General features: G+C 37.6%; 1 protein-coding gene across 1 annotated transcript in view; it reads right to left on the reverse strand.

Moving 5' to 3' along the window:
* Nucleotides 1-25,672, reverse strand: part of LOC140167906 (arylsulfatase B-like) — a 44,451-nt gene that overhangs the window by 12,162 nt on the left and 6,617 nt on the right. Inside the window, exons 2-5 of the mRNA XM_072191196.1 lie at nt 14,508-14,694; nt 10,295-10,452; nt 8,685-8,922; nt 6,650-6,902 (exon numbers count right to left, since the gene is read on the reverse strand). Of these exons, the coding sequence (XP_072047297.1) occupies nt 6,650-6,902; nt 8,685-8,922; nt 10,295-10,452; nt 14,508-14,694 (836 nt within the window). The remainder of the gene's footprint in view (nt 1-6,649; nt 6,903-8,684; nt 8,923-10,294; nt 10,453-14,507; nt 14,695-25,672) is intronic.

The raw sequence follows: 25,672 nt of genomic DNA on the forward strand, positions 1-25,672 counted from the left end.
TATTACAAGCCTGTATCAGTGACGTAATCACCTTATTCATTCTGATTATTACAAGCCTGCATCAGTTACGTAATCACCTTATTCATTCTGATTATTACCAGTCTTCATCAGTGACGTAATCACCTTATTCATTCTGATTATTACAAGCCTGCATCAGTGACGTAATCACCTTATTCATTCTGATTATTACAAGCCTGTATCAGTTACGTAATCACCTTATTCATTCTGATTATTACAAGCCTGCATCAGTTACGTAATCACCTTATTCATTCTGATTATTACAAGCCTGCATCAGTTACGTAATCACCTTATTCATTCTGATTATTACAAGCCTGCATCAGTGACGTAATCATCTTATTCATTCTGATTATTACAAGCCTGCATCAGTTACGTAATCACCTTATTCATTCTGATTATTACAAGCCTGCATCAGTGACGTAATCACCTTATTCATTCTGATTATTACAAGCCTGCATCAGTGACGTAATCACCTTATTCATTCTGATTATTACAAGCCTGCATCAGTGACGTAATCACCTTATTCATTCTGATTATTACAAGCCTGCATCAGTTACAACGTAATCACCCTTATTCATTCTGATTATTACAAGCCTGCATCAGTTACGTAATCACCTTATTCATTCTGATTATTACAAGCCTGCATCAGTTACGTAATCACCTTATTCATTCTGATTATTACAAGCCTGCATCAGTGACGTAATCATCTTATTCATTCTGATTATTACAAGCCTGCATCAGTGACGTAATCACCTTATTCATTCTGATTATTACAAGCCTATTACAAGCCTGCATCAGTGACGTAATCACCTTATTCATTCTGATTATTACAAGCCTGCATCAGTGACGTAATCACCTTATTCATTCTGATTATTACAAGCCTTATCATTCTGATTATTTGCATCAGTGACGTAACCTTATTCATTCTGATTATTACAAGCCTGCATCAGTGACGTAATCACCTTATTCATTCTGATTATTACAAGCCTGCATCAGTGACGTAATCACCTTATTCATTCTGATTATTACAAGCCTGCATCAGTGACGTAATCACCTTATTCATTCTGATTATTACAAGCCTGTATCAGTTACGTAATCACCTTATTCATTCTGATTATTACAAGCCTGCATCAGTGACGTAATCACCTTATTCATTCTGATTATTACAAGCCTGTATCAGTGACGTAATCACCTTATTCATTCTGATTATTACAAGCCTGCATCAGTGACGTAATCACCTTATTCATTCTGATTATTACAAGCCTGCATCAGTGACGTAATCACCTTATTCATTCTGATTATTACAAGCCTGCATCAGTGACGTAATCACCTAATCTTATTCATTCTGATTATTACAAGCCTGCATCAGTTACGTAATCACCTTATTCATTCTGATTATTACAAGCCTGCATCAGTGACGTAATCACCTTATTCATTCTGATTATTACAAGCCTGCATCAGTGACGTAATCACCTTATTCATTCTGATTATTACAAGCCTGCATCAGTTACGTAATCACCTTATTCATTCTGATTATTACAAGCCTGCATCAGTTACGTAATCACCTTATTCATTCTGATTATTACAAGCCTGCATCAGTGACGTAATCACCTTATTCATTCTGATTATTACAAGCCTGCATCAGTGACGTAATCACCTTATTCATTCTGATTATTATTATCAGTTACGTAATCACCTTATTCATTCTGATTATTACAAGCCTGCATCAGTGACGTAATCACCTTATTCATTCTGATTGATACAAGCCTGCATCAGTGACGTAATCACCTTATTCATTCTGATTATTACAAGCTGCATCAGCTTATTCATTCTGATTATTACAAGCCTGCTTATCAGTTGACGTAATCACCTTATTCATTCTGATTATTACAAGCCTGCATCAGTGACGTAATCACCTTATTCATTCTGATTATTACAAGCCTGCATCAGTGACGTAATCACCTTATTCATTCTGATTATTACAAGCCTGCATCAGTTACGTAATCACCTTATTCATTCTGATTATTACAAGCCTGCATCAGTGACGTAATCACCTTATTCATTCTGATTATTACAAGCCTGCATCAGTGACGTAATCACCTTATTCATTCTGATTATTACAAGCCTGCATCAGTTACGTAATCACCTTATTCATTCTGATTATTACAAGCCTGCATCAGTGACATAATCACCTTATTCATTCTGATTATTACAAGCCTGCATCAGTGACGTAATCACCTTATTCATTCTGATTATTACAAGCCTGCATCAGTTACGTAATCACCTTATTCATTCTGATTATTACAAGCCTGCATCAGTGACGTAATCACCTTATTCATTCTGATTATTACAAGCCTGCATCAGTGACGTAATCACCTTATTCATTCTGATTATTACAAGCCTGCATCAGTGACGTAATCACCTTATTCATTCTGATTATTACAAGCCTGCATCAGTGACGTAATCACCTTATTCATTCTGATTATTACAAGCCTGCATCAGTGACGTAATCACCTTATTCATTCTCATTATTACAAGCCTGCATCAGTGACGTAATCACCTTATTCATTCTCATTATTACAAGCCTGTATCAGTGACGTAATCACCTTATTCATTCTGATTATTACAAGCCTGCATCAGTGACGTAATCACCTTATTCATTCTCATTATTACTTTTAATTTGTCTCATTATCATTTGTTCTTGTGCAAAGATGAAGTTGTAAAGTAGTATGTTTAAATGTATACTTGAAAAAAAATCGTATATACTTGTTCCCAAAATCACAAAAAAAAATGCCATATTTGTTGTCAGGGTGACCATTATTTGGGTATTTTGTAACTAAGGGTTTATTTCACTTCTTTAAGGGGGTACTACACCCCTGCCCAATTTTTTGCCTATTTTTGCAGTTTTCTCAAAAATTATAGCGCATTGGGGACAAGTAAGATATGTATATTATAGGGGCAAGGACAACAACTACTGCACTGGAAATTTTATTTCAGCACAGACAACAGTTGTGGAGTTACAATCAAAAATGAGGGAAAACCAATATTTGATCAATAAATCAATAACTACTTGCTTTGAGTTGCTGAATTTTCAGTACAGTAGCTGTAGTCATTGCCCCTATAATATGAAGACCTGAGCGCAAGAAGACCGTAAGTCCACTTGGCCCTTCAACATGCATACACTAAAGTTACGTACAGTTTCGTATAGTTTGGTAATGTTTTATACATGTTCAGGGGCCAAAACAAATCTTTCACAACCTTTCATGATGTTTTCACCGTGAAACATGTATTAAACATTATAAAACCCTAAGAAACTATACGTAACTTTAGTGTATACATGTTGAGGGGCCAAGTGGACTTACGGTCTTCTTGCGCTCAGGTCTTCATATTCATATCTTACTTGTCACCAATGTGCTATAATCTTTGAGAAAAATGCAAAAACAGACACAAAATTGGCCAGGGGTGTAGTACCTCCTTAAAGGTAGCCAAGGAATGCACCTCAAAGCCTGTTTATAGTTTGATCAGCTCGTAATCGGCGGGCCTTATAACATCGCGGATTAATTTCAATATATTTTTGGAGAATTGTCTTGTGACATCTCGCCAGAAGTATTACAAATTATTAATTGAAGTCCTACACTTTGTCTACTTTCTTTAACACTCAAAATATAGACCAGGCAGATCAACTACACCACTCTTTATAATGTGGGTCTACTTTACGGCGTAGCGGTACAAGCCTAATAATTCCCGCCAATAACTAGCTGATCAAAGTATAGTGTACTTACCAGTATAGATTTCACTATTTTGGGTGCCAAATTATCATTCTGACCTTGTACACTGAGTGTTGAAATAATATGCATATTCATTACTTTGAAACAATAATCTCTATGCAAGCACTATTTCTGAGAAACTGAAAATTAACCTTTTTTTCGTTATGAACAAATCCATCTAAAAACGAAAGTGATTCACTCACGTTTTAGTAACGTTTCACTACTACGCTAGTGGATTCATCAGACTGCCAACTCATCACATCTGACTGTTTCCTTTAATGGACAACAGGAAGAACTGCAGAGGGCGTAATGAGTGGTCAAAGATGTTGTTGAGGGTGTACGGTAAAACATAAAAGAGAGTTAGTTTCCATATTGCAGAGACTTGAAAGAGAGGATAAAGTAAAGAAAGCAGGCAAGCACCACGTTCTGAACTCTCTGGGGGTAAGAGAGGGCTGCTTACAAACGCACTTCCTCTGGCGGAAGATCTAAGAGACATCTTTACAGAAGATGTGAAGCGCTCTTTACCAGCACCCCTATCAATCTCACTCTTCATGTTCTTCGTGAAAAACTCAATGAAGACCTCAAAAACAGAACACTCCGCACCATCAATGACAACCATCGAACTTACGAAATTTTGTCCTGCCACGGTTGCCTACTTTAACTCCTCAAGTGATATTTACCGCCAACGGTTCGGCATGGCTATAGGTAGTCCTCTAACACACCCCCCCCCCCCTCATGGAGTGGCTGGAACAGAAAGCCACCTCCACTGCCCCAGTAGCCTGCCGCTGCCGACCACGTCTCTGCAAAAGAGGCGTAGATGACATGTTGGAAATAGTACGCAAAGGAGAAGTAGACAACCTAAAAGAACACTTAAAGGCCCATTCAGTGATCGTAACAATTATCACAATTCAGATTTTTGTACCTTTGTCATTGTCATACATATGTAAACATAGCCTGCTAGTGGTTCAGCCGAAAGACGTGTAGTTAAGACAAAAATAAGGTACATGTATTCGAATGGGGCTTCAAATTCGAGAAAACTGTTGTTTCCTTTGTTTTTCGCCAAATTTTTCATTTAAAAAATACCAGATGACAATTTGAATGACTTATCCTTCACTTTAAAGCAATTTATAAACAATTTTAATTTTTTACACTTTCGCTGGGATCACTGAATGGGTCTTTAAATTCCATCGACCCTACCAACAGCGTCAAGTTTACTTACTAGCAAGAACAAGAATGTTCGATTACCTTCCTCGACAGTCTAATCACCAGAAAACCGGACGGGTCAATGAAACTCTGCATCTACCGAAAGAAAACGCACACTGACCAATATCTTCAGTTTTCCTCCCACCACCCCTTACATCAAAAGCTGGGAGTCGTTAGAACGCTGTTAGACAGGAGTGACACGTTAGTAACCGAGGAAGCGGACAGACAATGTATATATAGAGGGCGTGTCGGAGCAAGTCTCCCGGGTGTTTAAAAAACACGGATTTTCTACTGCCATGAAGCCACACCGTACCATCCGCAGTATGCTTGTTCATCCAAAGGAAAATCGTATCCCTCCAAACACCGGAAACCATTTATGCAATCCCCTGCTGTGACTGCCCCAGGCTGTCCCTTTGGTATCCGACTGAAAGAGCACCAGAAAGGTGCAGAAATTTGAATCCAGAGCATTGTCGCGTGCAAATCGCAAATCATCTGTCACAGACATTCACAAATCTGCCATCACTGATCACGTGGCCTCTGCAAATCACTCCATCAATTATTGATCGTGAAGTCGACAAGACTAACAGGTGGCTGAAAGAAGCCATTTGGACCCGTAGAAAAAGACATGGCACTCTAAACAACGACGAAGGGGCCTACGCACTCAACAACATCTTTGACCAACTCTTCACGCCCTCTACGGTACATCCTGTTGTCCATTAAAGGAAACAGTCAGATGTGATGAGTTGCCAGTCTGATAAAACCACTAGCGTGGTAGTGAAACGTCACTAAAACGAGAGTAAACCACCTTCGTTTTTAGACTTGTTCATAACGAATAAAATTTACAGTGAAAATTAATCTTTTTTCATTTAGTTGAGAAAATGAAAAGTGAAAAGGTGTAACTCAAACTGTTATTGATTTCAACGTGTATTGACCGACTCAACACCTAATTAACATACTATGTAAATTTCATTTGAATATAATGCTGCTCCAAGAAAGTATCCTTACACTTGGAAAAATAATCACAATTTCAAAACTGAACCATATTGGGGTAACTTTGGGGTTTTTTTTAATAGATGCACTGTCGAATCCGGTACATTAAGACACCCCATTGAATCCAATGTGACTTCAAGAAGCAAAGTTACAAGCATTTAATTAGACGAAGTGACACACGGGTCTATTAAAAACTCCACGGACTAGACATCTGGTTTGAGAGTTAAAATGGCTAATTTGTGTGTGCCTTTAATTTAAAACAAAAGGAACAAAAGAAAACTAAAACAAAAGAGCTGACAAATAAAATGCAAGTTTTGAAAAGTACAGAGAAGTAAAAACTGAAATAAATACTGCTTTAAATATCATTGAAGAAATTGCGTAGTCTCTTTGTTGCGCTTGTTGGAATCTTTTTGCGCCATATATAAGCCAATTTGTCACTTTTAAAACTGGACCTTCGTCTATTCAATTGCTTGTAACTTTACTTCTTGAGGTAACATTGGATTCAATGTGGTGTCATAATGTGCAGAATTAGATAGTGCATCTATTAAAAAAATAAATAAACCCCAATATGGTTCAGTTTTGAAATTGTGATTATTTTTCCAAGTGTAAGGATACTTTCTTGGCGCAGTATTTCTTCCTTGCTAGCGATCATTTAGAATTCTTATACTTACGCAATTGTTGGCCACATATTCAATCCATCGAGAGGCAATCGAGTCTCAGCAACACCACCTGCCACCCCTTCAACTAATGTAGGAAACCAATCACTGACGTGCATCAGACCAGTTTGGACGGTACCAATTACATCTGGGGGTAAGAGAGGGCTGCTTACAAACGCACTTCCTTTGATTCCGCCTTCAAATAACGTGTTTTTCTCTCCTCGAAGTGGCCAATTGCTGGCAAATAAGTTGTTCCTGCCGCCATTATCTGAAGGGAATATTTTCAAACAATATTATTAAACCCTAAGCTCAAAGTGGTTTTGAAAGAACGAAAAAGGAGAGAGGAGGTGAATAGAGAATTTCGAGTTTTCTCAATCTCCTCCAGGGTTACGACCCTAGGACTCCTCGCATGCCAAGCAATCCATAGTCGACGGGGAACCACAGATGTTTCCGGCCAATGAAACCGCGCGTATCATCATCGTGCATCACGTGGGATGCACGTATGCGCAGTGGTTTTGCTATTATTTGATAGAGAATCTCAGTAATTAATTTCGTAGATTGGCAGGGATGGCATTCCAAGATTGTAGAGGCGGATAACAGTGACAGCCTGTATACTTTAGGATTGTGTATGAGGAATGTGAAGATGTGCAGTGTTATGAAAATTACCATGGAAATTAATTGATTCTTTGGAAACCCTTGTACATGTTGTATGATAGGGAATTTCCATAACCTGACCACCTTTTCTGACTACCTTTTCTGACCACCTTTTCTGACCATCTTTTTTGACAATCTTATTTGACATTATTTTGATGTTTGCTTCATTTTTATTATCTTTACACTTTGCACAATAATGTTGTACCATTCTGGATGTTAAGTGAAATAAAATTGAAATTATCAAGTGAAATTTGTTTTGCTTTTCCAGAGAAGATGAGAATTCTCATCTTCTCTGGTTTTTCACAGGGCAGTTAACTTCTCAGTTTAGAGAGGAGAGTCAGGAGACAGTTATCATTTCAGGTGCTGGGTCAATAATCAATAAAGTAAACACAATTACCACTTCACAAGGTCATATTTATAATATTTGTCATACATGCCCTGATACTTAGTATATTAAGGGTGCAGCATGAATGTGAATATGGGTTTAAGGGTATACGAGGTATTGTTGGTCGAAGCAGATTTTCATTATCTGAATCAATATATTATTGAAAAATAACACTTTGGTGTTTTGCAGAAGTTCATTATACAAATCATATACTTTGGAAAACTTGCTTAATTTATTGTTAATGAGTTATATACGTTTTACAAAAGTGTTGTTGTTTCACCCCTCTCTACAACATAACTCAAGAACCACAGGACCTACAAAAGTATATCTGTGATATTTGAATTATTCTACACGCTCGCTATGAATAAGCCCAATCGCCATAACTTTCAGGTTTTTGGGACACTTTGACCTCTGACACATCTGGAAAATTGCTGTAATCATTAATTTATTATTGTAATAATGTTATCATTATAAATAATAAAATAATTAATTTATACAATTATAATCAAATTTTTGGGTTTGTTTTTATTCTAGTAACACGTTTTAAATTATATTTTGTACGCTCAAAACCCCAATTTTTTCTGAATTTTCCCGATAGGTCAAAGGACAAAGTGTCCCAAAACTGCAAAATGTGTCCCACAATGCATTGCAAACTTCCAATGCCGATTGGGCTTATTGAGCAATGCAATCATCAACCCTGTGCTTTCCCTTCAGCGGGATGGGGGCTGGCAACACACAGGGTAGGTCTACCATCGATCAAACCACCCTCAGAGTATTAGGGTTAAAGGTTACTGGTAGTCTTGAATATTGTGCTACTCCAGTAGAAATCCATACACCTCCTATGAAATACATGACCTTGATCTCCAAACCGGGGGTGCAGATTTCAAATAGCGTCACCTATTCAGGTAACCTCGCGTTGAAATTCATACTACCTATACAAAAGATTAAAGCCATGCCTGCCATAAGGGATGTATGGATTTCAACTGGAATCGCCCTGTTGTTCGATCTTACCTGATGTAAATACAAGCACAGTATCTTCCCACATTCTTGTGTTTTTCAATACTTGAGTTAAATTACCCAACCCTACGTCCACGGACTCCAATAAGCCAAGGTACTTGAGTCTCCCTGATAATGATCTCGACTCGACCCTCCAAAGGTCTGGATATTTATCCTTGTAGCGTCTCTGATACACATCGGGGCATTCGATAGGACTGTGTACAGCTTGATATGAGAGATATAAAAACAAAGGCTGTAGAAGATACAAATAAAAGAGAATCTAATGATCAGGATTGCTGCGAGAAATATGCTGGGCCGTGACAGACCCGGGACAAAACGATATAGTTTCAAAAGAAAAGTGACATATTTGGATATTGCTTCCTCATGTCGAGGGCGCTTCATGTCGTCTTTTGCAACGACCGCGAGGCGTTGAATTGAATTGTTTTGTACAGCATTTTATGCAATGTGGTTTTTTCCTCACAAAGAAAGTACAATTTTGAAAATAACGTCATGGTGGTTATAACTTCCATTTGAAATACTCAGGGATATACTTAGGGTTATTTGGGAGATCTAAGTAAAGCCATATCCTAGCCAATTGGACTGTATAGCTGTATGCTTCGACTATTTATAAATACGTATTTATAAATACGCACGTGGCCGGGCATGACATACCAAAACAAGCAAGCGTGACTAAATCTTCACGCATTGACCACTATACAGAACAGGATAGGAACTCTGTAGGTAAATATGATCAAATTTAAGTATTAATTGAATAGCAAAATTATTACACCAGGGGGTCAACATTTTGAAAGTATTTGACGACGGAAAAAATATTCAACGACGGAAATGTTTACAATTATAATTTCAATTCTGCTGCACAGTTGTCTTATGTTGTTCCGCCTTTGCATTCAAACGTATTGGAAGACCACCCGCTAAGTAGACACTTCGAGACTTACTGTCCGCAAGCTGTTATGGCAGCGCGGAGGTGGTCACGTGTGTATTTATTAAAGCGTATTTATAAATATAGTCGAAGCATACTGCTGGAATATATTTCTTACATCTTCCACTGGGTTATGACATATTTCAAATGGAATAGCCTATAATACTTACCACATTTCAATTTATTTAAATAAATCACCTAAAGTCAGTGGGGTGACAACGAACTGTACATCAGCGGCTAATGTGTGCCTTTTGTGCTTACGGCTACTCAATCACACCCTTGGGTTTTATGGCAACAAAAGGTACTTCCAGTAGGCGCTTTCACGCGACTTTCGTTTGATCACTTATTGACAGTAGCCTGCTAGGTAAAGCGTTAATACACTGTCGGACCAGCTTACCGATTTAATGGCGGAAGCCCTTTGTCCCAAACAAAAGGTACCTTTCGATGAATAGCTTGTCAGATTTCAAATCGGCACAAGTGAACAATGCGTTACATAATCTATTGCTTCTCCATCTTTAATAGCTCCATGGGTGTGAGTGCCGAAAGTGATCAAGGTCATCCGAGATAGTTTCTTAGATTATCATCAAACTTGGTGGATATGATCACCATCGAGTGCCGAAATTGGTCAAGGTCATGTCAAGGTCATCAGGGTTATTATATATGTCAAATGAAATAGCATACTTACCACACTTCTATCATGCTTCCTAATGATATCTACAGCGTGTTCTGTGTACAGTTCCGTGGAATATTTCCCGGTATGATTCCATTCTACCGATTCATTACTGTAAAGAGCTCGTCCTTTTTTGGTGTAATTGTAATGACCAGCACTGCCAATGATGAGTCCTGAAATGTGGGGAACATTTAGAATGCATGAGATGTTAACTCTTATTCGCTGGCGAAGTGATGTAATAATCGGATTCTGCATTGAACCATATCATGCTGATCACTCGCACCTAAAGATTGGTATCTTTGACAAGAACGGTATTGTATTCAATCTATGATTGCAGACATGCACAGGTGAGTGCAACCTGCTTGTAGTGCAGCGCGATATATTCAAAAATTGTTTTACCCTATTGCTATCCGATTATTACACATTAGAGAATGAATTTGGAGAAAACCTTCTGATAGTTACAAACACTCGCTGAGCAGCAAGACCTTCCCTCTAAGCTTTTAATCCGATAAGCTGATTATCTATTTGTTTTCATGATTTGGAAGACATTCTTTGGTGTATTTCTGAGCTCAATCATCTGAAATAACTGGAGCGTGAGCCACCCAGGCTGGTGGCTCAGCATAGAATTTTATTAACAGAAGGTTTTCTCCAAATTCATTTCCTAATGATCACTTCGCCAGCGAATAGACATTACTGGCCGAGACCAATCAAGGTCTCTGTAAGAAATACCATACCAGATCAGCATGCTTCATATCTTTGACACTCCTCTTTTTAGCAATATCTACAACAACGCCAGAGAGTAGTTATTCTTGAGAGGGCACTCTATTCACGTGGTTTCTTTTCCAACGCTAAAAGATCACGAATTTTGGTGGTTTGCAAATGAAAAGTGTCCGCACTATCGATTGATTACGTAACTGGTATGAATAATTTATTATGTTTTTCAATGCAATCGCCTCGACCCATTAATACATAGGCCTATTATCTGTATTATCAAAGTACTTGGAATAGCAATCCGGTGAGTTCACTGAACTACGCCCTAATACTGATGGAGTTTTAATGGCGTTTAATGGCGTTTCTCCTCTCCATACACAAATGAACAAATACAATAGATGAAGGTCAACACGTATGACCTCCTATGTAACATGTTATACGTGGTGTACAAAAACCTGAATATCATATAGATCAGTATTCGTTTGTGCATATGAACTGCACATTTACGTTGCTAAATATTACTCATTATATATTATGACAAATATTGGTATTATGACAAAACGGTATATACATTGTATATAAAACAACTAATAGATCCTACTATCATGGCGTCAAGTCAATGGTTCATCATATCCCGTATGTTTCTTAAAATTCATTCATATTTGAGACAAATTGATGTGCCCATTTTATAGGTGCACAGGTGGATCCGTGTTTTTTTAATTTTCATTTCTTTTTAATGAAAGAATTAAGGTTTTCCACTGCACGGGGGCCACAAAGGTGATACTAATTTTAATGCTATATTTTCAAAATGAATACGTGTTCCCGGTTGGCTCTATAGCGATGTCACAGAAAAGGTATTTCTAGTACAATGCAGCGTCGGACTCTAGCTGAGAGCGTAGCCTAAGTCATTATAGACTCCAAAAATGGCTCTCCATACACAAATGAACAAACACAAAGGAGGGTAGTCTCTTCCGTGGCCAGCTTGATTTCGATGAAGCGAAACCAAATTGGCTGCGGAGGAAACGGGTCATTTTGCTATGCAAATTTTTCAGTTCGTACATGTAGCCCTGACAACACCTTCAACTGTTTACTTCAAACTGTACATGGTGTTGAGCCCAAATATCTAAATTGTCCGACGTCTCTTAAATACGCCGAGATCTGCGCAGATGAAACTATTAAATATTTATAGCTGCACCTTTCATATTGACCATGTTGACATCGGGCTATTACGTAAAGTTTAAAACCGGCGTGGTGGCCTAGTGGTTAGAGCGTCCGCCTCACGATCGGGAGGTCGCGGGTTCATCATGTCACTGCTTCCAAGCATCGTTCTTCTCTGCTGTTAGTCAAGCTGGTTCCCTGTATGCTGCAGGATTTGCTGCAAAGTCCTTTAAGGTGGTCTTGTCCCTCACTTGTCCGCTTGTAACAAGTTGAGCCTTGATAACGGCCACTCATATAAATGTTTTTTGAACCATTCAAGGAATGACCAATGTTGAATGTAACAAGTGTATAGGGATCCAACATAAAAGATCTAACCAGGAATTTGTTGGGCCATTGGTTAAATTAATCAATGAACACAAGATTTATCACTGAAGTTACAGTTGTTCCTTCATTAAGTTTAATTAGAATGAAAAACTTGTTAAATTTATGCATTTTAATGTATACAAAAAGCCAATTTAGAAAAGTGCAACTTTTGTTGATTAATAAAATTTCATAAATGGCTATATGATTACTCACTGAACCATAAAATATATTTGAAATGTGTACAAATTAACTAATGAACATCTTAACTAAAGTTATTATTTTAATAAAAAACAAACAAAAATATAGAAACATTCCTTTTTGATTAATTTTCTTCAAGTGAAAGAGGTCTGAAACCAAAGGTCATGCATAAAAAAGCCTATATAGAAAAGTGCAACTTTTGTTTGGCCGAAAATTTTGTAAATTGCTGTATTTCTCAGTGAAGATGATAAAAGATAACAACAAAACCCCGTTCACTTGATGCAAATTAATCAGCCTATGTTCCAAACTTTACAACAGAAAAATTGATCAAGCCGTTTTTGGATTATACCAAAAATTCTTAAGTGGTAGGCCCTACTTATTTTTGGAACCGTTTATGTCTTCCGTATGGGTGTGGATTTCAACCCATTATCGCTTTAATCATGTTAATTCAGTTCCTCCTCGAGACCTCGTTTTGTTCCGAATTGGTTCTTTAAAGGGCATATATATTGCTCGGACAACATCATATCATTGGCAAGCTAATATTATGAGGACATTGAAAATGACTCCTTTTTGAGAAAATAAGTCGTTTAAAATTGATATTCCGCAAAAACCAACTGTAACGAGACAGATTTGATCTAGAAACTAATGTATGTCAGGAAATGAATATTGCCAGCTTTGAGAGAATGAACTGTCAACACTCTCAATGCACAGAACGTATACTGTTTTTGTTATCGGAAAAAAAATCAGAATCAACTTCATCAAATATTACAAATTTAATGGTTTTTACAGATATGGATAAAATCAGGCCGCTTCTTTGTTATATATTAGTAAATTGTAAATTCATATGTATATCAACTTGATGAGAAATATGTGGACTAAAAAATAAAAAAATATTTTAGATCAATGTTACCGCACGAGCTTAGAACTTGAGCGTGACATATCAATATATCAGTCCCAATTTCTCGTGATGAAGGTCGCGCATTATATAGGCCTACATGATATGAATGAACCTCAAAAGAGCTCTCCGTGGGCTCATGTGTACGCGTACTAACCAAACTGGCTCGGAGGAGACTACTCGACATCATGTAATGTACGTCATAAGTGCTACATTGGAAATCAATTTCGCGTCGAGCGGGGGAAGGACCGTACGAGCCAGCATTTTACCAACACGTTTTGTCTTTTTTCAGGAGAAATACAAATAAGAAATCGCAAAGAGTATCAACTTGTAATGTAATAATTATTCTCTTCGAATGGAGTTAAACTTGTTTTTGCAATAGATATGCCCTTTAAGAACTATATTAAGCTCCAAATGAGGCATTCATATCTGCTAAGTCATCATTTATACCAGTCTGAATGAATTTGCCCAAAAAGGACCCATTCCAGACATTTTAGTTTGAGGGCAAAACACATAGACCATCTCAAGATCATCAAAATACGGAAATAGATAAATGACTGGCTTCATTGACTTATTTCTTATAAGATCAATGAACCAGCTTCTTTCCCCGCACCATCCGGGAATGGAATTTTCTACCCGAAGCAGTCGTCAAAGCACCCCCACCAGCAGCATTTAAGGAAGCTCTAAACAAGTTGGACTAAATAAGCACGCCGCACACACTCCGTGTCTGAGCCTTCATCAATGAAGTTGACACTAATTTGGAAGATGATATTAAGAAGCACGTAATATTTTAGTAAATGCTAAAACTGAAACAATATGGCTCATGCCACCCCATTCGCCATACACTTACCGAGATAGGAATCGAACCCACGTTGTGTCGGAAGACACTCGCCATACACTTACCGAGATAGGAATCGAACCCACGTTGTGTCGGAAGACACTTTGGACTTGAAAAGCCCAGATGCCATTTTCCTACAGCGTGAGTGGCGTAGCCTAAGTCTCGTAGTTTGTCTGGTAGCGTAGTCTCGTCTAATGGTAAACAATTAGGATCGGCCTGTCTGATGTTCCCGTGTTGTAAGCCCATTCGAATCTGTATAAAAAGATCACTTTTATTATTTGTGTAATTTCTGATTATGCGTCATTGTCGGCAATTGTATCATTATCAGCATAATCAGCATCAGCGTCGTCGTCGTCATCATCATCATCATCATCATCATCATCAATATCATCATCATCATCATCATGCATCTGATTTGTAATCATTATCATCATCAACAACACTCGCGTCGGTACAATCGTGGGTCTTTTTGTCGGTACATTCAGAAGTTTGAGCACTCCCCCTGTTCCGAAAACCTGGCTGCCACTGCTCAGATTCATCTTTCACATACGGGCATAGCCAGTTTTCTTGGTCTGTGGATGTTCCCGATTTATTCTTTCATTTTTTGTCAGGGGGCATAAAGGTCGCAGCAGAATGAGATATTATATATCCATTAAAATTAAAGATTTGATTAATTATTGTTCAGTTTTATGGGCTTTTTTGCAAGTGTTCGGATACATTTTGTGCGCAGTATACTATCATCGAACATGACACTCCAAACACCCCAACATTTATTTTCAGTATGTGTAGGTATTTGTGAAGAAAAAAGCAATTTGTGTCTTTACCTGAGGTGCTTATTTTTCGTCTCGAAATCTAGTTTAAGGCATGGGTTATGACAAGTTTCTTTATGGCATGGGGTGGAGCTTTGTGTAAAATGTGAAATGGAGCTTCTTTAATTCCTAAACTTTTTTTGTAATAAATGCACACGAAGCGAAAAATTTGCATTTTTAAAGTTTAAATGATGGTCACATTCTGTAGAGATATAACACACACCCATTACCGTAACATTGTAGAATAATTGCATGAACCATTCCCCTTGTGGAACATCAGGCGATTTACTCCCCTCCCCCTATACGTCTATGTAAAACATACATTACAAACTACACCAGGCACAAAAAGAAACTCGTCAGTTATAGTCTTATTTGCTGTTGAACAACCTGATAATTTTGGATTATTCTGAATTATGCATTTTATTAATTGGACTGTGCTTTCTCATTTGACACCCTGTTTGTGACAATCGATCAAGAATTGACCAAGATATGTACCTCCAGACACTCAAACCCCAAAATGAAAGTTGAAATTTTAACGATCCAATTATGCATGTTACATCGTGTGCTTTATTGAATGGCATGTGGTGCTTGTGTGGAATACAACGCTGCGTTCCTATTGAAAATCGTTTGAGGCTTTGGATGCGCATATCTTGGTCAATTCTTGTTCGATTTACACGAACAGGGTGTCAAATGAGAAAGCAAGGTCCATTTTAACAAAATGCATTTTTCAGAATAATCCAAAAATTATCAGGTAGTTGAACAGCAAAGATGACTATAAGGCTCAGTTCACATAGAAGTACACGGTATTCGCTATACGAAATACGCTCATTCGATCAGGCTGAGTTCATATAGGAGTATACTATGTGAACTCAGCCTGATCGAATGAGCGTATTTCGTAATGTGCAGAATTAGATAGTGCATCTATTAAAAAAATTTACCCACATATGGTTTAGGTTTTTAAAATTAGGACGGTATACGCTGCACTAAAATCGAACACGCACGATTCCCACTATACTATACTATACGCAGGTATACGGCCTTTTCGAATAGCTCTTATGTGACCCGGTACTATGAAATTACCTTGCTCGATTTAAGCTATACGCGTGCACCTACAAAACGTGCATCGTATTTTCGAATAGTATACTTCTATGCGATCGTAGCCTTATGTGACCCGGTACTATGAAATTGCCTTGCTCGATTGAACTATATACGCGTGCACCTGTAAAACGTGCACCGTATACCCGAATAGTATACTTCTATGTGAACGCAGCCTAACTGACGAGTTTCTTTTTGTGCCTGGTGTAGGTATCTATACTAAAATGATATAAAGGTCGTTGACTCTTATTCCCGGGCTCTTATTAAAGTGGTTCCTTGTTATGCAAATGGGACATTTAACGCTCTGCATGTAGCTTTAACCATGCTTTAACACTGAGATTCGGAGACTTGCTTTTTGTTATTTCCCTATTTCACGTGCTCAAGGCCATTTATTTACATATGAATGAGTATGAAAAGGGTCTTCGCACGACTATATGGTGTGGACAAAATATCACATTTGTATACTCAGAGATTGTAATGTATACAATGTATATTCTATACAAAACTTGACTTCTAATTCGACCGCCCCGTGTGTTGCTTTTTCGACCGACCCTAAAATCTGCAGTATTGCCGTGAATTTCCTGGGAAGTGAATGAGTGATTGATAGGTTAATAAGGGGAAACATAAAGTATATTGAAAATTGCAGTAAGTGGTGTTATAAATATGCAGCTACAGCTAAAAACGTGTCAATTTCATAACTATGCTTAAAGACCACTGAAAAATAGGAGTTGTGTTGCCTTTTCGACCGATCCTAAAATCTGAAAAATTGGGTAGCTTTTTTTTAATTTTTTTTTTTGCTTTTTTTTTTATTATTTATCTATTTATTTATTTAGTCATTTATATATTATTTTTCTTATTTTCACATTATTGGTATACAGTTGGCAAAATGATTTACCTGCTTGGAATCCGTACCACATAACTCTGGTACATTTAAAAAAAAAGTCGTTTGTGAATGGGCAAGCGTGGTGGCTTAGAAAACTCGACCACTAGCCATGCTTCGAGGAATCGGACCATGATATGTCTAAATCTACATCTGAATTAGGAACGCGAATTTTTAACCAATTAGGCCTAATTTTTAAGAAATAGTACAGCGCCATTTGTTAACCCTTGGTGCTTCATTAACATGAATATATCACATAAACAATATTATTTCACTAAACCCTTCTGTCGTGTCTGGAAAGGCGTGTGCCGAAATCTGACATGTCTGAAAAAGTTAACACTTTGCATTTGCAAAGCAATTTGAATTATATATAAAAATACATTAAATGGGCACAAACATGCCCGGTATTGTTTTCCTCCGTAAATATTAGAATCATATGCAATAGTTCTTAATAATGACATTTTAACCCATGCATGCCCCTGTCTTAATCACTGGTCCGGATATCTCTGTCACTTTGTCCTTTGACTCAGGCTCTTTAGAAAACAACGAAAATCAAGTGCCTTTGAATTAACCAATAATTTATCTTAACATAAAGGCAGACACACATAATTACTCATGAAGTTGTTAAATTTGTCAAACATTACCCAGATAGAGGGTCGACTGTGAAGTTCATCATGTTTTTGACCCCCTCATATACCATGTAGGCCTATCTGAAAATATTATTTGATCAAAATCGTTCAGCTTGTTCACGGATCACAATTGTTCTAACTTAACCCCAAATTGTCAAGTTTCGCTATTCCGAAATAGCGAACCTTTGGAATAGCGAACCTCCGGAATGGCGGTTTTTCGGAATAGCGAGAGGACCCCAACGCAAACACACATGTAGGCCTATCATAAATCGTCATTGCTGGACTTATACACGCGCCCCGCGCCAATTCTTCAGGGGCGTAGCAAGAGCCAGTCAGGAGTAGTGCGGGCCCTTTTAATATATAATATCAGCCATATCCCTAACCCAGTTCATTTTCGCTTTTGCTCGGGGCCCCTGAACTCTCTGGGCCCCTGGACTTCGGTCACCCTGTCAACCCGCTTGCTACTCCCCTGCAATTCTTGGGAGCAAATATCATGAATATGGACATTTGGGGACAAGACAAAATTGTGTCTGGGGAAGGGGTGCGTCACTGAGGGCAAACAAGAAAAAATGGAGTGTTTGAGAGGCAAATAGGAAGAATCCCCCTCCCCTAGAAATACGCCCACATGTAATAACGGCACCCCCACTGTGTGCATGCCCAGCTAATGGATATTAATGATGATTGAATCAAAGTTTTGATTTTGAGAGCGTAACATTTTTTTATTCATATTTGTATTTTCATATTATAATTGGTATAAAATTCGGAAAATTATTGTCTGCTTCGCAAAATTCTGATACATTAAACAAACACCTGATTGATAAACCACCTTATTTTGTGATTTCTTAATATTGCATGTGGCAAAACTATTTTTTAAATAAATGAAAATCACATAACAATAAAATTTCACTAAACCCTGATCTGCATGAGGGGCGTGTGCCGAAATCTGCCATGTTTTTAAAAAAAATGACATTTGCATTTGCATGGCAATTAGAAATCTAAAAAAAAATATATTAAAATAAGCACATGCACAAACATGCCTATAAATTATTGTTTTCTTTCTTAAGTATTAAAATATATTTTATACAATAATTCTGACAAAGGTGACATCTGAACCCGTACTGTCTCAATAACTGGTCCGGATATCTCTGTCACTTTGTAGTTTGCAGGCTCTTCAGAAATAATAGGATATAACATTGATTCCTTTGAATTAACGAATAATTGATCTCAACGTACACATATAATTACTCATGCAGTCGTTAAATTTATAAAACATTGCCCAGAAAATAGGGTCGACTGTAAAGTTCATCATGTTAGCCTCATGATGTTGACCCCTGTACTCTGAAAATATGATCAAAATCGTTGTTCGCGGATTATAACTGTTCTATACTTTGCATAAAGTGCCTCAAAATGTTCAGCCCTGGAAGTCGTATAAATAAAATGTCAAACATTGTATGCACTATTCAGTTACTTTCCTGCTCCCTCAGGGTATATGTGGGAAATGATGGGGCATGTCATTTTCGGATTAATTACATTTAAGCCCAGTGGTCAGAGAATGTACTTTAAGGCACCCCCCCAAAAAAAATCATGGTGCCACCTTCACACATATTTCTGTTAAATTAATCGCGGGTTTTTTTACGCTGAAAACAATAATTTGGACAAGTGTATTTACATACATAGGATATTATGAAGGTCTTTTGAAGGAGAAATTTATAAAGTTGGACAGGAGTTCGCGTGACAGTATACTTTTTTGAAGAAACCTTCCTCCTCCCCATAATCATAATAATTGTTCTAAAACCAAAACTGCTGCTTCTGTATTTCCGCCCATAATGTTATGTACATCAGTACATCATGTTCCAGCATATATTTCATATTCAATATGACATAAGTAGGCGTATATAGAGGTTCTGCTTTATTCGATAACATTAAACCACAAAGATCCCGAAGCGATCCAAAGTTGATGAACTTTCTTCAAAACTTATTTAGGTTACCCTTCTGTGCGCTCACCTAGGGCTTTCATCATGTTCAAGAAAAATTAACCTATCTTAAAATTTTTCATGCAATATCTCCGAGAAAAGTATATTCCAAGGTCGGAGTACAAACACGCGCAGTAAATTGGTGCAGTGCTTCATGAGATAACTTGTAAATTTTGGGGGGAAATTAGATTATATTACCGTTGGAAACTTTATAATTGAAGTCTATTCAAGGCGTGTAGTGGCGCTCATTCCCTCAGGAATATCTACTTTTACGTGACGGGAATCAATGTACATCAAGTTATTTCCTAATTTTCCTCAGAAGTTTTAGAACTAAGTGAACTCGCACATTAGCATGATATAAAGGGCAATTGCTATCTCGGTTTACTCGGCTGCCAACCAAGCTGTTATTTTCCTGCATTTTCTTATCAAAATAAAATTAGGCCGGTTTTGGAATGTAACACATTATGGTTGACTAGTAGGTCTGTATTATAGCCTTCATAATTTGAAAATACATTAGGCCCTACATCATCATGATTTTAAATTTAAATAAAAATTCCTTTAAAAATGAATGGGGCGCCCAATGAATCTTAAAAAGGCCATAAAAAGTGGACTTACATTACCTCCGAACATGATTTTAGGGTTGACCTGTTAAGAACAGCAATTAAAGTATTTTTTGAGACCCAGCCGTGTATATATCGCCTGAGTGAGAAAACGGGAGATACCAGTATTTTCACATAAAAACCACTTAATGCTATAGCAGCCATTTAAACTGCTGCGATCCCGGGCTGCGATTTGGTAGTTCACAGCATCTTGCGAATGGTAGTGAGCTTTGGCAAAAATTGTATTGATCGTTTCATAGAACAGTGTTTCATAGCAAGTGTGTAGAAGAATTTAAATCACTGAATGGGCCTTTAACTTGAGAGTCTCCCGTAGGCCTACTGGCGTGTTCTCGATAGATACACGGCTGAGTCTCGAAACGATATACATGTAGGCCTACTTGTATTCCATGCAGGCGGCGGATGACATGATCGAGCCGGCAACTCGTGAAACCGCCCGGCCGTATGGCATTTTCCATATACTTGGTTAGTTTTGTGGGGTTCATTATGGAACCCCAACGGTTTTAGCTTGTATTTATATTATTTATCAAAATAGGCCTATTTGTTTGTGATATTTCAAGCGTTTTAAAATTTCAAAATAATCCCATTCAATTACACGGTTGACGATGAAAATTTACTGAATTTAGGGACTGCACGTCATACACCACCTGATTCCATGTGACAGTCTACAATACTTCTAGTGGCAATGATCTGAAGATATTATACCGAAATCATGTCTGTTGTTTTATAATTTTGTCTCCTCGATCATTGACCCCACTCATGTTTCCTCCCTCCAGCATAAGCAATGATTAGGGTATTCCAGTTGAAAAACATACACCCCGTATACAATACACGACCTTTATCATCCACACATGGAGTGTGAATTTCAAATGGGGTTATACCTATATGTGTAACCCCATTTTAAAACTACACTATCTGATGATGGCTATGTCTTCTTGTTTGCTTGTTTGTTTGTAAGCCAGGACAAAATCATATAAGCATGCTGGGTGGGGGCATGCTGGCCCATGTGGAAAGAGAAGTGCATGATGGGAAATAGATTTGAAGACAAAGATCAGGGAAAAGAAGGTCACTAACACAATCAAGTTTAATAACAATGTTATTGTCACCCTAGCTCTGTGTCAGGAGAAAAGGAGGCTTCTTAATCCAATTTCAACTGCCACTCGGGCATTTTTGGCGACGTTGGTTTCCTTCACATTACAATAATTCACTTAAATGTTCCTTCCCATGGCTATCTATTTCTTTCGAGGTCTATTAGCAATACACCAGACAATAAAACATACCCTTAAAACTTTACAACTACAGGAATTTAAACTTCCGAAGTTCTTAAGTTAAACTTGTTTCGGAACTGAAACACCTTATTTTTTTAAGTCTCGCATTTCTCTATTTAATATGACCCGTTCCCTCAAAACAGGGCACATTCGCGCAGCAACCTGAATCCCAATCTGCTCTATCGAGATGCAAGTTCTTGCCCACATATTCGCGCAGCAATCTGAATCCCAATCTGCTCTGTCGAGATGCAAGTTCTTGCCCATACATTCGCGCAGCAATCTGAATTACAATCTACTCCATCGAGATGCAGGTTATTGTCTACATTATTCGCGCAGCAATCTGAATTACGATCTACTCCATCAAGATGCAGGTTATTGTCTACATTATTCGCGCATTTTGGATCACCTACTTAAAGGCAATGTGTAGTGTTTTATTGAATATATAGGTTAATAAATACGTATCACTTGTTGGGAGTGAAATTGTACAAAATAATGTACGCGTACTGAGATGTTAATGCGTCTAACGCAACGCACGAGCCCCGCAGGCACGATTTCTGAAAATATGATCAAAATCGTTGTTCGCGGATTATAACTGTTCTAAATACTTTGCATAAAGTGCCTCAAAATGTTCAGCCCTGGAAGTCGTATAAATAAAATGTCAAACATTGTATGCACTATTCAGTTACTTTCCTGCTCCCTCGGGGTATATGTGGGAAATGATGGGGCATGTCATTTTCGGATTAATTACATTTAAGCCTAGGGGTCGGAGAATGTACTTTAAGGCACCCCCCCCAAAAAAGCAATCATGGTGCCACCTTCACACCTATTCCTGTTTTTAATTAATCGCGGGTTTTTTTACGCTGAAAACAGTAATTTGGACAAGTGTAAATTTACATAGGATATTTTGAAGGTCTTTTGAAGGAGAAATTTATCAAGTTGGACAGGAGTTCGCGTGACAGTATATTTTTTTGAAGAAACCTTCCTCCTCCCCATAATCATAATAATTGTTCTAAAACCAAAACTACTATTTCTGTATATGTACATCAGTAACATTCATGTTCCAACATATATTTCATATTTACTATGACATAAGTAGGCGTATATAGAGGTTCTGCTTTATTCGATAACATTAACCACAAAGATCCCGAAGCGATCCAAAGTTGATGAACTTTCTTCAAAACTTATTTATCCTTCTGTGCGCTCACCGAGTGCTTTCATCATGTTCAAGAAAAATTAATCAATCTTAAAATTGTTCATGCAATATCTCCAAGAAAAGTATATTCCAAGGTCGGAGTACAAACACGCGCAGTAAATTGGTGCAGTGCTTCATGAGATAACTTGTCAATTTTGGGGGGAAATTAGATTATATTACCGTTGGAAACTTTATAATTGAAGTCTATTCAGAGCGAGAAGTGGCGTTCATTCCCTCAGGAATATCTACTTTTACGTGACGGGAATCAACGTACAACAAGTTATTTCCTAATTTTCCTTAGAAGTTTTAGTTCTGAGTGAACTCGCACATTAGCATGATATAAAGGGCAATTGCTATCTCGGTTTACTCGGCTGCCAACCAAGCTGTTATTTTCCTGCATTTTCTTATCAAAATAAAATTAGGCCGGTTTTGGAATGTAACACATTATGGTTGACTAGTAGGTCTGTATTATAGCCTTCATAATTTGAAAAATACATTAGGCCCTACATCATGATTTTAAATTTAAATAAAAATTCTTTAAAAAAATGAATGGGGCGCCCAATGAATTTTAAAAAGGCCATAAAAAGTGGACTTAAATTACCTCCGAACATGATTTTAGGGTTGACCTGTTTAAGAACAGCAATTAAAGTATTTTTGAGACCCAGCCGTGTACATGTATATATCGCCTGCGTGAGAAAACGGGAGATACCAGCTATTTAAACTGACATGTCTGAAAAAGTTAACACTTTGCATTTGCAAAGCAATTTGAATTATATATAAAAATACATTAAATGGGCACAAACATGCCCGGTATTGTTTTCCTCCGTAAATATTAGAATCATATGCAATAGTTCTTAATAATGACATTTTAACCCATGCATGCCCCTGTCTTAATCACTGGTCCGGATATCTCTGTCACTTTGTCCTTTGACTCAGGCTCTTTAGAAAACAACGAAAATCAAGTGCCTTTGAATTAACCAATAATTTATCTTAACATAAAGGCAGACACACATAATTACTCATGAAGTTGTTAAATTTGTCAAACATTACCCAGATAGAGGGTCGACTGTGAAGTTCATCATGTTTTTGACTCCCTCATATACCATGTAGGCCTATCTGAAAATATTATTTGATCAAAATCGTTCAGCTTGTTCACGGATCACAATTGTTCTAACTTAACCCCAAATTGTCAAGTTTCGCTATTCCGAAATAGCGAACCTTGGAATAGCGAACCTCCGGAATGGCGGTTTTTCGGAATAGCGAGAGGACCCCAACGCAAACACACATGTAGGCCTATCATAAATCGTCATTGCTGGACTTATACACGCGCCCCGCGCCAATTCTTCAGGGGCGTAGCAAGAGCCAGTCAGGAGTAGTGCGGGCCTTTTAATATATAATATCAGCCATATCCCTAACCCAGTTCATTTTCGCTTTTGCTCGGGGCCCCTGAACTCTCTGGGCCCCTGGACTTCGGTCACCCTGTCAACCCGCTTGCTACTCCCCTGCAATTCTTGGGAGCAAATATCATGAATATGGACATTTGGGGACAAGACAAAATTGTGTCTGGGGAAGGGGTGCGTCACTGAGGGCAAACAAGAAAAATGGAGTGTTTGAGAGGCAAATAGGAAGAATCCCCTCCCTAGAAATACGCCCACATGTAATAACGGCACCCCCACTGTGTGCATGCCCAGCTAATGGATATTAATGATGATTGAATCAAAGTTTTGATTTTGAGAGCGTAACATTTTTTTATTCATATTTGTATTTTCATATTATAATTGGTATAAAATTCGGAAAATTATTGTCTGCTTCGCAAAATTCTGATACATTAAACAAACACCTGATTGATAAACCACCTTATTTTGTGATTTCTTAATATTGCATGTGGCAAAACTATTTTTTAAATAAATGAAAATCACATAACAATAAAATTTCACTAAACCCTGATCTGCATGAGGGGCGTGTGCCGAAATCTGCCATGTTTTTAAAAAAAATGACATTTGCATTTGCATGGCAATTAGAAATCTATATAAAAATATATTAAAATAAGCACATGCACAAACATGCCTATAAATTATTGTTTTCTTTCTTAAGTATTAAAATATATTTTATACAATAATTCTGACAAAGGTGACATCTGAACCCGTACTGTCTCAATAACTGGTCCGGATATCTCTGTCACTTTGTAGTTTGCAGGCTCTTCAGAAATAATAGGATATAACATTGATTCCTTTGAATTAACGAATAATTGATCTCAACGTACACATATAATTACTCATGCAGTCGTTAAATTTATAAAACATTGCCCAGAAAATAGGGTCGACTGTAAAGTTCATCATGTTAGCCTCATGATGTTGACCCCTGTACTCTGAAAATATGATCAAAATCGTTGTTCGCGGATTATAACTGTTCTATACTTTGCATAAAGTGCCTCAAAATGTTCAGCCCTGGAAGTCGTATAAATAAAATGTCAAACATTGTATGCACTATTCAGTTACTTTCCTGCTCCCTCAGGGTATATGTGGGAAATGATGGGGCATGTCATTTTCGGATTAATTACATTTAAGCCCAGTGGTCAGAGAATGTACTTTAAGGCACCCCCCAAAAAAAATCATGGTGCCACCTTCACACATATTTCTGTTAAATTAATCGCGGGTTTTTTTTACGCTGAAAACAATAATTTGGACAAGTGTATTTACATACATAGGATATTATGAAGGTCTTTTGAAGGAGAAATTTATAAAGTTGGACAGGAGTTCGCGTGACA

The sequence above is a fragment of the Amphiura filiformis genome, chromosome 13 (assembly GCF_039555335.1).
Source record: "Amphiura filiformis chromosome 13, Afil_fr2py, whole genome shotgun sequence".
Classification (NCBI taxonomy): Eukaryota; Metazoa; Echinodermata; class Ophiuroidea; order Amphilepidida; family Amphiuridae; genus Amphiura; species Amphiura filiformis.